Source organism: Sphaerodactylus townsendi, linkage group LG11 (genome assembly GCF_021028975.2).
Source record: "Sphaerodactylus townsendi isolate TG3544 linkage group LG11, MPM_Stown_v2.3, whole genome shotgun sequence".
Taxonomy (NCBI): Eukaryota; Metazoa; Chordata; class Lepidosauria; order Squamata; family Sphaerodactylidae; genus Sphaerodactylus; species Sphaerodactylus townsendi.
Window position 1 is genome coordinate 11,234,513 of NC_059435.1, and position 16,482 is coordinate 11,250,994.

General features: G+C 45.0%; 1 protein-coding gene across 1 annotated transcript; it reads right to left on the reverse strand.

Annotated features, from left to right (window-relative positions):
* Positions 1-1,852: 1,852 nt before the first annotated feature.
* LOC125440562 (vomeronasal type-2 receptor 26-like) lies at positions 1,853-16,165 on the reverse strand. Its single transcript, XM_048510433.1, has 6 exons — positions 16,007-16,165; positions 10,119-10,973; positions 7,485-7,712; positions 5,468-5,594; positions 2,660-3,566; positions 1,853-2,030 (listed from the first exon to the last, which is right to left on the reverse strand). The coding sequence occupies exons 1-6, from the start codon at positions 16,148-16,150 to the stop codon at positions 1,853-1,855; spliced, it is 2,439 nt and encodes an 812-aa protein (XP_048366390.1). The 5' UTR covers positions 16,151-16,165.
* Positions 16,166-16,482: the final 317 nt, after the last annotated feature.

A 16,482-nucleotide genomic window follows, 5' to 3' on the forward strand; every position in this document is an offset into this window, starting at 1 on the left:
GTTTACTTCAGCTCACAAGAGGTCTTATGTGTGGACAGTAGATTATCAAAAAATAAAAAAATAAAATAAAAAGTTCACTGGTCTGGGGGAAGGGGATGAACACAGAAGAAAAATCATTGTGCCAAATCTATGGCCCTTTCCGCACTGCAGAAAGGGCGTCCCTGCACCGGCTGGAATCCTGCCAGTGGAGGGGTGGGGGCCATTCGCACAGGAGTGTGCGAGTGGCCCCCACAGAGGCTGGCACGGGAGAGGCGACTCCACACGAAGCCGCCTCTTCCCCGTCCCCCCCACACTCACCTCGTCGTCCTGCGTCGCCCTGCTGGACTACTAAGACCGCCTACGCTGCCCTCCGACCTCCAGGGGTTGGAGGACAGCGAGGGAGGGTATCAGCAGTCCGGTAGAGCGACGCAGGACGATGAGGTGGGGGGGGGGGACGGGGAAAACAGCGTGTTCCTGGTGGTGCCGTTTGCACCGCGCCGGTGGGAACATGCTGTTTTTCAAAAACCTCCCTCCAGGAGGGAGGTTTTTTGCGGCGGCCTGACACCACTCTGGGGGAGGTGGAGGGAAGCCAGGTTGGCACTGCTGCGTTTCAGCAGCACCGCCTGTGCGAACAGCACCTTAGGGATGGCATTTTTGCCGTCCCTAAGGCGTCGTATTTGGGCCATGCGGAAACGGCCTATGATTCAGCATAAGTTTCTTCATATATCCTAGTGGGTTAGTTTTTCAGAATTTAAGTTGATAAAAGCTTCAATGGTCCATGAGATACGGATGTGTTTAACTATTTACCACACATATACCACTCCCTCTTATCATGTATTCCTGATAGTGGTCAACTAATAAAAACACTGCAGCAATAGAACAATAAAATAATCCTACCTATTATATACCCATCAAGAACATTGTAGATACATCAGCACTATCATGGGTCCAAATAATAAACTTCAGCAAGAAGAAATTTAAACACCCAGAACACCTCTGTGTGTTTGTATGTGTGTGCGGGGGATGGAATATGATCTCCTAAATAAGAGCAATGAAGTAAAATGAAAAGGCAAACTAACTGGAGACGTATAAAAGAAAATACCTTTTTTTCAGAGGATAATAGACCATAAATTCAAAAACTACAAGAAAAAAAAGTACCAACCATTTTTTCGTAGAATATGGCAAAACAGAAGAAACATACATACATACACTTTATTGGTGTATACATTTGTCATAAAATTATAACACAAAAAATAAAATAAAACAACAACTAATAAACTTATTTAAAACCATTAGTTATCTCAGATAGAAATTTGGCAACTGATTCAAAATAATGTGCATCTGAATTGTCCAGGAGAAATTTTAGTTTCTGTTGGCTGACAAACCCATCACATTGCACAAAAAGTTGAGCCCAGTACTATGTCCTTATGTGCTCCTTTTTTGGACAACAGAACAATGTATGCGTTTCTACTTGTCCAGTATTACGACAAAATTTGTGTCTGTCTACTATTCATGTTCATGGTGCAAATTACCGTTAAGATAATCCATTAAGTTTATAAAGTGTAAACAACATTGCTTATTTATCTGGTTTGTAATCTTCCCTTGTGGACATTTAACACAATCATAGCAGCAAAATGGTTTCCCTTCTTTCTTTGTCTTACTCTGACCCAACAGGCACGGCTCATTACCCAAGGAAAGGGGCAGCGTCTGTCATCATGGAAAAATAAGACTATTGAGCCATTCAAAACATATACTTTGGGACTAGTACCTCAACAGCCAAGAGTTTCCTTTCTGCCAAATATGTCTACAGAACACTTGGAATTGATTGGAGTCCTTTACCCATACCATACAAGTCTACCATTAATGAACTCCTTTATCCTGGAGACTGGAGAACAGGACTGGCATTGGCTGGCCACGTGGAGATCATTGGGCTGATTGGGCCCGCAGCTGCCAGGGATGTTCCCAGCATGGCCGCCGGTTTATCCTGCTCCCCGGGGGCCCCCAGGGAGCCAGCCTCGACCTTTGGCCAGGCAATGCCACGTTGACCGAGGCTGCCAGCTGGGAGCCATTCACCCAGGGGTCAGCGGGTCTCCGCCTCCCGGTGGGGGGCAATGGGGCCATCCCGTAGCAGTGCTTCCTCGGGCCACAAGACGTCGGGGATCCCGTGTTGCAGCCTACGGTTTGTGGCCCTCTGCCGACCCCACCCACAGCAAGTTGTGGTGCTGCCGCATGGGGGTGGGGACCTCCCCGGTTGCCTTTGGGCAGCGCTTGGGGGGATAGGGCTCAGGCCCATGCTGGGGGGGTCACTGCGGATGCTCCCCCGATCACACATAGCAGCTGCCCACAAGCAAGGGGGGACTGGGTCATGGTCTCAATGGCAGATATGGCCATACCTGGGGGGTATGCAACTGTGGGACCATGGCACAATTTCCCAGACCTGGATGGATGCAGTTGGTCAGGTCTCAGAAGCTAAGTAGGGTGGCCCTGGTTGGTTTTTGGATGGGAGATCACTGAAACATGCCAGGGTAGTGATCATGGGAGTAGTCTGACCACTAACAATTGGACCCTGATGTTATATAGAAGGGTTCATCTTATAACATATAACTAAATGATATTGCTTTGCTTAAAATCTTTCTAAGGAGAAGATTACTTCAGTTTCACTCAGTCCCCATGGGCTTACTTTTCTTCTTTTCTTCTTCTTAGCAACCAGTCCTTATTATTCCACTCAGGCTTCAGCATCAGGATGTATAATTTAGGAGAAAAGATGCAAACTAGCAATCCAGCACTGGAGGACAAGATGGAGAAAATCTCCATAGCCACCATGTATTTCCCCTTGGTGCTTAAGTAGGCTGGAATAAAGGAGAGCCAAACACTGCAAAAGACCACCATGCTGAAAGTGATGAATTTGGCTTCATTAAAGCTGTCTGGTAATTTCCTGGCTAGGAAAGCCACAGAGAAGCTGACCATGGCCAAGAAACCCAGAAAGGCCAGGACACAATAAAACCACACAACCGACCCTTCGTTACATTGCAGCACAATCTCTTCCGTTACTGCGTGCATGTCAACATCTGGAAATGGAGGAGAGGTTGCCAGCCATGCAGTACAAACAGTGGCTTGAACAAGAAGGCCGAACAGAACAATGCAGATTGTGGATCGTTTCCCCACCCAGTTCTTCATTCTGGATCCTGGTTTGGTGGCCACGAACGCTAGAACCACAGTGGTGGTTTTGGCCAACACGCAAGACACGGCGAGAGAGAAGATGATGCCGAAAGCTGTTTGTTGGAGGAGACACATGAACTTTTCAGGTCGGCCAATGAATAGTAAAGCGCAAAGGAAAGATAGCAGGAGGGAGATGAGGAGAGTGTAGGTGAGGTCCTGGTTGTTGGCTTTGACGATGGGAGTGTCCCGGTATTTAAGGAATATCCCAAGGACCCAAGCTGTAATGAGTGATAAAGAAAGGGCAGAAGCAGCCAGACTGGCTCCCAATATTTCTTCATAAGATAAGAAGCTAATAACTTTGGGAATGCATAAGCTGTGGTCACTGTTAGGGTAATAACCTTCTGGACATGGGAAACAGTCATCCATATCTGAAAAAGACAATGTGCCTTATATACATGACTGTCCAGAATATAAATAATTTCAGTAACCTGCCCTCAATGCTGAATCACAAAAGATGGCTCCCAGTTCGTAACCTAAGGGGGAAAAAGTGTCCTCCAGTGCAATTTTACAGTGCAATAAATCATATTCAGGATTGGTCCATATATTTGGACTCATCAGTGGAAATGCCATCCAATCACAGAGGGTATCCCCTCCCCCTTCATGTTATCTGGATATATTGTGGGATCTGTACTCTTTCAATCAAACTGGGTGCATTAAACTATGACACAGTCCCATCAGTGATTTTATCTCTGCCATGGAAGATGCCTCCTCTTCCCCTGAAGTTCCATTTGACAAGTGCTCATTGAGGTCTTGCCTCAACAAAAGTTTGAGCAGAAGTGGAAGGATGCTCTGTGGCAGAGGCTACCCAGTGCACATGGAGTTCATTCTGTCCTGGTCTGGCTAGCAGCATAGGCTAACTGATAGTGCAAGGTACTGATTAAGCTCCTTCAGTGACTTCGGAAGTCATAGACACCAATGGGTGCAGTTTGTCTCAGGAGGTTCCTGCTCAGTTGAATGCCAGGGGATGGGGACTTGCCTTGGTTGCTGGAATAGGACCACATGTCTGCCCCAAATGTATTTTGACTGGCCTAAACTGTGGATATGAAATGCTTGAAAGAAATGGTGAGATAAGTTGTGGCTATTCTTTGTCTAAAGCACAGGTGTTAAACTCGAGGCCGTCCAGATGTTATGGACTACAGCTCCCATCATCCCCTGCCAGCATAATGTAGTCCATCTGGAGGGCCGCGAGTTTGACACCTGTGGTCTAAAGTGTCAGTGTCACCAGAGTCATCAAACATTCATAGGATCTGAGTAGAGTTTCCATCTCAAGGTTGGGATATTCCTGGAGGATTAGAGGAAGGAGCCTGGGAGAGAAAGGACTTAGGAAAGACGGGGACTTCAGTATGCTAGAACCCCATAAAATTCATCCTATGAAGCAGTCACATTCTCCTGGGGAACTGAAGAAGAAAAATTGGGATTTATATCCCGCCATTTCTCCTATAAGAAGTCTCAAAGTGGTTGACAAACTCCTCCCCATCCTCTCTTCACAACAGACATCTTCTGAAGTGGGGGGGGGGGTGGCTCAGAGAGTTCTGAGAGAACTGTGACAACCCCAAGGTCACCCAGAAGGCTTAATGTAGAGGAGTGGGGAATGAAACCCAGTTTCCCAGATTAGAGTCCACCGCTCTTAACCACTACAACATGCTGACTATCTGTAGTCTAATTATCTGTTGAAATTCCTTGTCATTCCTAGACCCTACCTCAGGTTTGCATGTCATTGCAGAAAACTGCATAACATTTGTCAACCTTGCAGAAAAATGTATCTGTCTGCTATAGTATTCATGGCCCAAATTAGAGTTAGCATATCTATCTATCTATCTATCTATCTATCTATCTATCTATCTATCTATCTATCTATCTATCTATCTATCTATCTATCTATCTATCTATCTATCTATCTATCTATCTATCTATCTATCTATCTATCTATCTATCCATCTATCCATCTATCCATCTATCCATCCATCCATCCATCCATCCATCCATCCATCCATCCATCCATCCATCCATCCATCCATCCATCCATCCATCCATCCATCCATCCATCCATCCATCCATCCATCCATCCATCCATCCATCCATCCATCCATCCATCCATCCATTTATTTATTTGGATTTATAAACCGCCCAATCCCCGATTGTATATGTCTTGTATAAGGGAGGGGAGGGAACTCCTACAGTACACTTTGAACAATTGTATGCACTTGGATAAGTGTATACGATTGCATAAAGTGTATACAATTGTATAAATGTTTACAATTTCTCTTACCTGTCTGGTTTGTAATCTTCCCTTGTGGACATGGAATACAATCGTAGCAGCAAAATGGTTTCCCTTCTTTCTTTGTCTTACTCTGACCCGACAGGCATGGCTCATTACACAGGGAAAGGGGCAGCGTCTGTCATCAAGGAAAAAGAAGAATGTTGAACCATTCAAAACATGTACTTTTTGACTAATACCTCAACAGCCAAGAGTTTCCTTTCTGCCAAACCTGTCTACAGTACACTTGGTATAGATGGGAGTCCTTTACCCATACCATACCAATGTACCATTTATGTACCTTCACCCATACCATACCAGTCTAGAGCAAAATATATACATCCCATATGCTCCCAAAAGTCACTCCTAGCTTGGCAGATCTAAATGCATTTTTGTTTCAATTGTGCTGTTGTGAAGATGAAATCCTCATGATGGGGAATCCCAAACTTTCTCTGCTCATTTAGATCCTTGAATTAGTTTGGGCTCACTCTCCTTCTATGCTTTCCGTTTTGCAGTTGGTATTGCAGTTGTGGTAGTAATGCCTGTTCCAGTTATACAATGTATTTATTGCACACAACTTATTTATGTATACAGGATATGGGAAAACAAGTCATATTTTAAAAAATATGTGCATTCTGTAGGAATAAATTGACACTAGGAAAGATAAATAGCCTGAACATGAAGACTTGCTTGTTTCAAAGGCAAGGAAAAATTAACGTGGGTTTTTCTAGTCAAAACATCAGGGAGCACAGCTTCTAAATGAGTGTTTCCCAACCTTTTCGAGGTCAGGGTACCCTTGACCTCACTCTTCATATCTCACGGTACACCTGCCGCCACCCTCCACCTTCCCCTCCCATTGCCCGCTTGCCACACACACACCCTTCCCCTCCCAGGGTGAAGGGTAGCACTGGGGGTGGTGGTAGCTGCTGACCTTGTGGCAGGCCCTGCTCCATGGGCCAGCTCCATGTCCTTGCTGGCGCCCATGGGAGATACCACAAAAATGAGGGGGGGCGGTAGTGTTGCCGCGGTACCCCTGGGACATGCTCACGGCACCCCAGGGTACCAGGGAACCCTGGTTGAGAATGGCTGGTCTAAATCATCTCCTAGCTACATAGTGTTTCCCACTTGAGCATCTGAAATTGTAATTCCTAGACTGGAAATCATTGACACTTTGTGGGAATTAGCTTTACCTGATTGTCCATCATGGCCATCCATCTCATAGTCTTGGCTCCAGGCCCCCATGACTGATATTCACGTCAGCTGGAGCAAACACGTGTGGTATGAAGCCCCCATGTTCAATGCTTTGTCATCCTTTCTGACTAAACCCAAAAGATGTTTCATGACTTTCTGTGGAATTGTCTAGGAATTCTCCTAGTTGTATTTTAGCATGGAGATTCGGGAATTCTTAGGCCCTTTCCGCACGGGCTGTATACGGCGCCCTGGGGATGGCAAAAACGTTGTCCCCAGGGAGCCATTCGCACAGGGGGCGCAGCTGCTTCGCAGCCACGCCGCCCGAGCGGTGCGAAGCCGCCGTTTTCCAACCTTGCTTCCCAAGCAAGGTTTATGGAAAACGGCGGCTTGGAGTCGCTGCCATGCGAATGGCAGCGGCTCCAAGGTGTCTTCCCTCCCCCATGTCTGGTAGACCTACCTGCCCTGTGGCCCGCCGGCGTGTCGCCGAGGCCTGGGGACACCCCCCCTCTGCCCTGCGACTCTGGAGCAGTCGCGCAGGGCAGGGGGGCATGTCCCCTGGCCTCAGCGACGTGCTGGAGGGCCGCAGGGCAGGTAGGTCGTCCTGACGACGGCGCAGCGCTGCGCCGTCGTCCCGGGAGATTCTGGGACCGTTCATGCAAATGGTCCCAGAGGGGTTGGGTCGGCGTCATGTACGCCGACCCGACTTCTACCGTGGCAGTGCGGAAACAGCCTTAGAGTGCCGCAACGTTGAAAGCCGGGCTAGCAACCCTAGCTGGAGGAGATCTAATTCAGAGCATAAATAATAGACCAAAGTTGTTGAAACGTGCTTGGACCTCACCTGGTTGAACCTGCTGGGCCATATGATGGCCTCTTCATTGATAGTGAGCACTTTGTCTGAGAGAGCCCCAGGGTCTATTTTCCCAACTTTGACTCTGAGGAAGGACTGGTTTGGGAATGTGACCCAATTGATAATATCAAAACCAGCTATTAACTCTCCATTGTGGTTGAAGGCCACCTTCTCCCCAGCGCTGTTGTTGAACGAGACTCCTGCCAAAAAGAGATGGAGCTAAGCAAAAAGGGGGAAAGCAAGCATTAGCCTTTAGCAAATGGCGGCAGAAACAACAAGGTCTATGTTGTCTTAAAGACAAATACAAAAAGAATCAAGAGCTCAAGTTTAGAAAAGTGCTTGTAGTTAGGTATAGAATTGCTGGGATTTGGCAAGTGCCAGTCACACAATCCAGTAATGAAGGAGTTAATTGTTGCATGCTAATTAGTTAGTGAGGTCAGAAGTCAGTGACCAGGTAATTGATACCTATTGGTTGGGTGGGCTACATGCAGGTCTGCACGTAGGCTTTAGATACATGCTCTTTGTTGCACTCTGCACGTGGTCTGTTGCTCAGTCACCATGTAATCGTCTAGAAAGTAAGCTGGCTGTAGAAGCTAGCTAGCTAGAAAGATGTTTATTGTTTTTCTTCCAAGTTTCCCTTCCTTGTAGTTAGTAAACTTTATTTCAGTAAAGCAACTGGTCTCTGCCTCATTATTTGTGCTAACTCTGCTTTGTAAGTATCTCTCTACACAACAAGAATGAATCGGCATGAAAGCCAAAAAGGAAGGAATGCAATAAATAGCATACTGCTTGTACATGATTAGCAAATGCCTGGTACATACCCTGTTTCTCCTAATATAAGACATCCCCGAAAAATAAGACATAGTAGAGGTTTTGCTGAAGTGCGAAATATAAGGCATCCCCCGAAAGTAAGACATAGCAAAGTTTTTGTTTGGGAGCATGCCCAACAAACAGAACACAGAAAAATAAGACATCCCCTGAAAATAAGACATAGCGCATCTTTGGGAGCAAAAATTAATATAAGACACTGTCTTATATTCGGGGAAGCACGGTAGTAGATAATAGAATCCCATGGAATAATTAGTGATCAATACCAAAAAAAAATTCAGGCCTTTTTTTGGGGTGTGTGTGTTTGGGTTTAATAGTCTCTTTTCAGAAACCCCCCACCCCATACTCCCTGCCTTTTCTTCAAATATCTGATAAAATCGGGTCAGTTATAGTCAATGGAGAATTTGGGGGGGGGGTCACTGGGGGAGGACTTCTTTAAAATGTATAGCAGCCACATTTTCAGATTATCCTCAGGAGACAACCTTTACAAGACCCCCAAAGTTTGCCAAAGACTGAGTAATGGGGTCCAATTATACCGGCTCATTAATCCTCAGTTGTTCCCAATGGAGGACAAATGACAACTCATACGATTGGACCCTCTGGACCAAACTTAATGAAACTTTGCAATTCTTGTCAGGAGGGTCAAGAGCAGCCATGCGGCAGATTTGGTTCCTCTATCTTGAAAAACAAATTCCCTTTCCCCTCAAAGAATCTCAAAGACTCCCAGTTGGATTGTTGCGATGGAATTTTTTTCGGGTCAATAAAAACTGGTTTCTTTGACCGATCCTTTCTATTTTTGTATTGCGATATGCTTTGGTATATCTGGTTACAGTGAGTTGTAGTAATTGTGCTTGACCAAACTAATTTCAGAAAGCATGTTCTACGTATTTAAGAACATAAGAACATAAGAACAAGCCAGCTGGATCAGACCAGAGTCCATCTAGTCTAGATCTCTGCTACTCGCAGTGGCCCACCAGGTGCCTTTGGGAGCTCACATGCAGGATGTGAAAGCAATGGCCTTTTGTGGCTGTTGCTCCCGAGCACCTGGTCTGTTAAGGCATTTGCAATCTCAGATCAGAGAGGATCAAGATTGGTAGCCATAAATTGACTTCTCCTCCATAAATCTGTCCAAGCCCCTTTTAAAGCTATCCAGGTTAGTGGCCATCACCACCTCCTGTGGCAGCATATTCCAAACACCAATCACACGTTGCGTGAAGAAGTGTTTCCTTTTATTAGTCCTAATTCTTCCCCCCAGCATTTTCAATGTATGCCCCCTGGTTCTAGTATTGTGAGAAAGAGAGAAAAATTTCTCTCTGTCAACATTTTCTACCCATGCGTAATTTTATAGACTTCAATCATATCCCCCCTCAGTCGTCTCCTCTCCAAACTAAAGAGTCCCAAATGCTGCAGCCTCTCCTCATAGGGAAGGTGCTCCAGTCCCTCAATCATCCTTGTTGCCCTTCTCTGCACTTTTTCAATATCCTTTTTGAGGAGATATTTGCTGGACATAAATTGGAAACTATGAAAGACTGAGGACACCGTCATTCATTCATAAGACCAGTCTTGGATTTTATTCTTCAGTCTTCTATTTGTTTCTGTATCTACATGTATGGTGATCTTTCTACCTATGGATCACTCAGAATTTACTGAAACGGTTTTTGATCCATAAGCCTCTGCCCCCCTCTGTAACCCTTATTAGAACACTCTTTCTAAGTTGACATCTTTCTGTGTTTTCTAGGACATGATAGACCCACAGGTATGATGAAGTTCCTGGCATTATTGTACTTGGGATATTACCAGAAATTGCTTTTGATTTAGAAGTTTCTGTCTTTCTTGATCACCCATTACTGATTGCTTGAATCTGTGTAAATGCATGGCATGCAAGGCATAGGCTACAGCATAGACAGCATTATACACACTGTGGCTGTGGTCAGTCATGGTCATTTCAAAAACGGCCTTGGGAAGATTCTCCAGTTTCTCGCTTCCGGAGCAAATTTGCTCTACATACTCCTCCTCCACGTGTTCAGGGAAAGAACAGGCAAATGCATTTCCCCAGAAGTCTTTTATGAAGCCATCTTCATTGTCCACTGTAGGGTTTCTCATCTGCATAAATTCCTGGAATCTCAGCAAATTCTTGGAAGGAACTGAGAGAGAGATTGCCCCGTGGATGTACTGTATGCTCCACCCCCTTTGAAAGCCAACTGACGTGAACTCCACCTCGGCAGTCATAATCCAAACTTTTGTCTTCCCAGGTACATTCTCAAATGCAAAGAAGTGAATCAATGTCCTCATAACTGCCATGGTTTGACTTCCTCCAAAGACAACAAATGCATTGGCTGAGCTTCTCATGGCAACACTAAACAATTTTTTCCCTTCTGATATCATATCTTCAATCTGAGTGGAAAACATTAAGGGGGGGAATTTTTCTATAAAATCAAAGCAGATGTTTCTCTTGGAAAATATGGGAAGTGCATCTTTCACAAAAATGTCCCCATAGAGCTCTTCTGTATACATCACCCCAATCCATGTCCAACTGAAATGCAGCAGTAACTGGAGAATCCCCATATATTGATGGGCCCCATTTGGAAACATATGATGAAAGGAAGCAGGTTGACTTTGGTCATTCTTCACTGGTGTAGAAGCATATGTTACCTAAGAGAAGAAATAACCATTACGAAAATAAAAGGTGAAGTATGGTAGGGGGAGGGCTGCTGAGACGTGCCCTGCTGAGACCCGTCCCTGCAGCCCTCCAGACCGACGCTGGAGGACGAGGTGAGTGAGGGGGATGCAGAAGAGGCGGTTCTGTGCTGGCCTCTGTGGGGGCCGCTCGCACGTTCCCATTCACACGGCCCCCTCCCCTCCACCAGCATAATTTCTGCTAGTGGAGAGGCGCCCTTTCCGCTGTGCGGAAAGGGCCTCTGTTTCACCATAATAATGTGGATGCAAGGTCAATTCTTGTTTTGACCATCTACATACCTGTTTCTACCCTCACCAACAAATTTGGGAAACATTTAGGAATGTGAAGAACTGCTCTAGGGAATTTGGACTGAACCCACTCTAAAGGTGCAAAACGAGAAATAGGTAGAGAGAGGTGTGTTCCATCTAGCATTTGAGCAATTATTTTTGCCTGAAACAAAAACAGGAGAGTTGTTACAAAATCTCTTTCCCCCTGCTTTTTATGGAAGGTTTTTTTTATTATATTGAGGAAAGGCCTCTCCCCTAAATTTGCTATCTATTTGCAGTGTCCCACCTTTGAATGGGAGGCCTGAAGCATCACTCTGAGATATCAAAAACTATGTGCTTGTTCTAGCCTCCATAGGTGTGTCCAGTGGTGGGATCCAAAAATTTTAGTAAGAGGTTCCCATGGTGGTGGGATTCAAACAGTGGCGTAGCGCCAATGGGGCTGGGCGGGGCACAATAGGGGCGTGGCTGGGCATTCTGGGGGCGGGGCATTAATAATTTCTCTGTTACTGTAAAAAACAAAGTTCCTAATTTCCAGCTGGTATCTTTCTGTCCATAATTTAAACTCATCCTAGCAAGTCCTATCGTCTACTGCCAACATCTCAAAAAGGACATCGAAGAGATAGAAAAAGTGCAGAGAAGGGCAACGAGGATGATTGAAGGATTGGAGCACCTTCCTTATGAGGAGAGGCTGCAGCGTTTGGGACTCTTTAGTTTGGAGAGGAGACGTCTGAGCGGGGATATGATTGAAGTCTACAAAATTATGCATGGGGTAGAAAATGTTGACAGAGAGAAATTTTTCTCTCTTTCTCACAATACTAGAACCAGGGGGCATTCATTGAAAAAATAGCTGGGGAAGAATTAGGACTAATAAAAGAGGAAACACTTCTTCACGCAACGTGTGATTGGTGTTTTGGAATAATGCTGCCACAGGAAAGAGTGAAGTCGATGGCCACTTTCAACTCCTGGACCAGCTTTAAAAGAGGGGCTTGGATTTCAGATTTCTATCGGAGGAAAGAGAGATCAATCTATGGCTACCAATCTTGATCCTCCTTGATCAATCTAGATTGCAAATGCCTTAACGGACCAGGTGCTCAGGAGCAGCAGCAGCAGAAGGCCATTGCTTCACATCCTGCATGTGAGCTCCCAAAGGCACCTGGTGAGCCATTGCGAGTAGCAGAATGCTGGACTAGATGGACTCCGGTCTGATCCAGCGAGGCTATTTCTTATGTTCTTGTATAGTTCATATGTAATTTCTCCCCTCTTAATTGGTACTGCCTGTCAAATACTTAATACTTTCAAATGCTTAATTTTGTTTCTAGAAATCAAAAGAAGGAGACTTTCCTTAAACAAAGGAAGGAACTTTACCATATTTCTAAAACATGTTTTTACAACAGCCCAACAGGGAGAATTATCCCGTTTTCTACCTTAAGCTAACCAGCCACACTTAGGGAAACAACAGGACTTGCCTATGATTTTTTGGACCCTAATGGAATTTCTAATGGAAAAGCAGACCCAATTAGTAACCCCCTCTTGGCACACACAAATAATTAGTAACCCACTCTCGGGAACTGGTGAGAACCTGCTGGATCCCACCTCTGGGTGTGTCCAATGTCAACTGTTCATTACCAACTCATGGTGACCCTACGAATCAATATCCTCCTAACTGTCCTATTATTATCAGCCAAGCTCAGACTGAGGATCGTGGCTCCCTTGACTGAGTCAATCCATCTCATATTAGGTCTTCCTCTCCTTGGAAAATATGCTTTTGGGCATCCCTTTCTCTCCTGTAAAGAGGCGTACAAACTTCTTTCCCTTCCTCTTCCCACAACACAACAGACACCTTGCGAAGTAGGTGGGGCTGAAAGAGTTCTGGACAATCAGTGACTAGCTTGAGGTCCCCCAGCAGGAATGTAGGAGTAGAGAAACAAATCATCTTCACCAGGTAAGAGTCTATTGCTCATGTGGAGGAGTGAGGAATCAAACCCAGTTCTCCAGATTAGAGTCCACTGCTCTTAGCCACTACACCACGCTGCCTATCTTTTCCTGATGCCTTCACCTTTTTTCTGGCATTATTGTCTTCTCCACTGACTTTTGTTTTCTCATAATGTGGCCGAAGTACAATAGCTTCAGTTTAGTCAGTTAGCTTCTCGGGAAACTTCAAGCTTGATTTGATCAAGGAACTACCCTGTTTCCCCAAAAATTAGACATCCCCTGAAAATAAGACGTAGTAGAGGTTTTGCTGAAGTGCTAAATATAAAGCATCCTCCGAAAGTAAGACGTAGCAAAGTTTTTGTTTGGAAGCATGCCCGTTGAACAGAACACCAGAGCATGCAGCTGTGGAGCGGAAAAATAAGACATCCCCTGAAAATAAGACATAGCGCATCTTTGGGAGCAAAAATTAATATAAGACACTGTCTTATTTTCGGGGAAACATGGTATTGATGTGTTCGTGGGTTTGTTTGTTTGTTTGCCAGTTCACAGTATCTGTAAAACTCTTCTCTAGCAGACCACTTCTAATGAATGAACTGTCTTCCTTTCAGTTTTCTTCATGGCACAACATTCATTTCCATATATAGAAATCGGGATTGTATATCATGAATTAGCATTATCTTATCTACCAGTGTCACATCCCTACACTTGCAAATTGTTTCTAGTTATTTACAGTTGACCTTCCCAGACTCAGGCCCCTTCTGCACACACAAAATAATGCGTTTTCAAACCACTTTCACCACTGTTTGCAAGTGGATTTTGCTATTCCGCACAGCTTCAAAGAGCACTGAAAGCAGTTTGAAAGTGCATTATTCATCAGCAGGTGAGCTGAAAATCATGGATCGTAACAATTGATGATGTACCTGGACAGGGACTAGAATTCCATCAGGCCATTAAATGGTTAATATAACTGATCTGACTTTTCCTTCTTTTTGTTGGCCTGATGGAATTCTAGTCCCTATCCAGGTACATCATCAATTGTTACGATCCATTGCACATCGATCCATTGCACATCGATTGCACATGTACATAGAGTTGTCAGTTTTGAAGATAGGCCGAAAGAGATAATTGTTTAATCTCCTACATTCTCTTTATGCAAAAAAACCCCACAAAACACCTAGAAGTATTGAAAGGATGAGCAACATCTTTATGCTAGATCAGTTATGCTGCGCATAATATCACCTTACATGAATGTGAGCCCAGGAAAAAGATCAGAGACTGGATGAACTTCCCTGCCACAACAAAAACCACAGAATTGAGTGAAAGGATCTGAGTATATAGTACTGTCTGGATTGACCAGGCTGGCCTGATCTGGTCAGATCTCAGAAGTTAAGCAGGGTCAGCCCTGGTTAATATTTGGATGGGAGTCCACAAAGGTAGATGAAGGTCATTACACAGAGAAAGGCAATGGGAGAACACCTCTGTTAGTCACTTGCCTTGTAAACCCTCCAGAGTTTATAAATCAGCTGTGACTCTACACACAAAGTGTATAGAACTGAGAGAGAAGAGGGTAAATTCTGTTATTGGTCTATAACATTGATGGCGAACCTTTTAGACACTGTGTGCCGGGGGCGGAGTGAGGGGAAACTGCACCTGTGCCCCTTCCGTGCCCCCACCCTGCCCTGGAATGCCCCCGGAATGTCCCAAAACACCCTTGCCCCACCTCAGAATATCCTTGCAACACCCTTGCCACACCCCTGCAGGGGTGTGCGCCCAGTATGTTGTGCACCCCTTGCCCCCTTGGTGCTATGCCACTGCCGAGTGCCCAAACTGGGGCGACAACTCGTGTGCCCACAAAGAGGGCTCTGAGCGCCACCTCTGGCACCCGTGCCATAGGTTCACCACCACTGATCTATAAGAACCTAAGGATTTCATCTCACATCTTACTTGAGGGAGATTTGTTTGATCTTTGAGGTTTTACAGTTCCATTATGAGAATGTCATCTGCACCACTAACAGAGCTAGTCTTTAACTTGATGTGGCTGAAAGAATGGAGACATCTTAGGGTGGGCTGCAGCTCAGTAGCACAACATCTGCTTTGTACGCACCGATCCCTGCCCTATCTCTGGCATTTCCATTTCAAATGAAGAGGTGATATATGGTGGGAAAGACCTCAACCTGGGAGCCTGAAACTCAACTGCTAGTTGGAGTAGACAACACTGACAGAGGATGTGACTCAGTATAACGTTGCTTCCTGGGTTTTTCACATTGGCCCCTTCCGCACACGCAAAATAATGCGTTTTCAATCCACTTTCACAACTGTTTGCAAGTGGATTTTGCCATTCCGCACAGTTTCAAAGGGCACTGAAAGCAGTTTGAAAGTGCATTATTCTGCATGTGCAGAATGAGCCATTGCTTTTTTTGGAGGCTGCATTCATTGTTGAAAGAAACCCATGAAAAAATTTGTTCCATAGTCCAAAACAATCTGGCCCCTTCCGCACATGCAAAATAATGTGTTTTCAAGCCACTTTCAAAACTGTCTGCAAGTGGATTTTGCCATTCCGCACAGCTTCAAAGAGCACTGAAAGAAGTTTGAAAGTGCATTATTCTGCATGTGCGGAATGAGCCTCTGATTCCTGAAGGAACATTACCATTAGGAGAAGGAACCTTCGAGAGACAAGCAGAACGTCCTTCTGTTTCTGCTAAGCCTCTTTCCACCTGGAAACCATGACATCATCACTAAAGATCTAAGGAATGTGAATTAACAGCCCATGACTGAAGCACATTCATTACCTGTGGAATCTTGTAGGTGCTCAGAATGGTTGCCATATGATAACAAAAGCTTGCACTCGGTCCCCCAATGGCAGCGACTGGATTGTTGATGGAGCTACACTTGTAGTTGGGGATGAATCTGCCCAGTGCGGAGAGGAGTTCCATGGAGGCCTGATAGGTCCTGCTTGCGCTGAAGTAGCTGTTGTAGAGGCTGAAGCCAAGCGTGATGTTAGGTAAGAGTTGGGTTTTTTTATTGATCTCCTGAACAGCAAACACCAAAGCCAGGATGTGCTGATAATTCTGAGTCACAACCCTGCAAAAACATTTCAAATTGTAAAACTGATGAGTGTGTTTTAAACTTTTAAATCCCTCCCAAAACCAGTGCCTTACCAGTAGCCAATTGTCAGTCAGGTTCAAACATGTATTTTATGTGTATCTTTGGCCCCTTCCACACACGCAAAATAATGCATTTTCAAACCACTTTCACAACTGTTTGT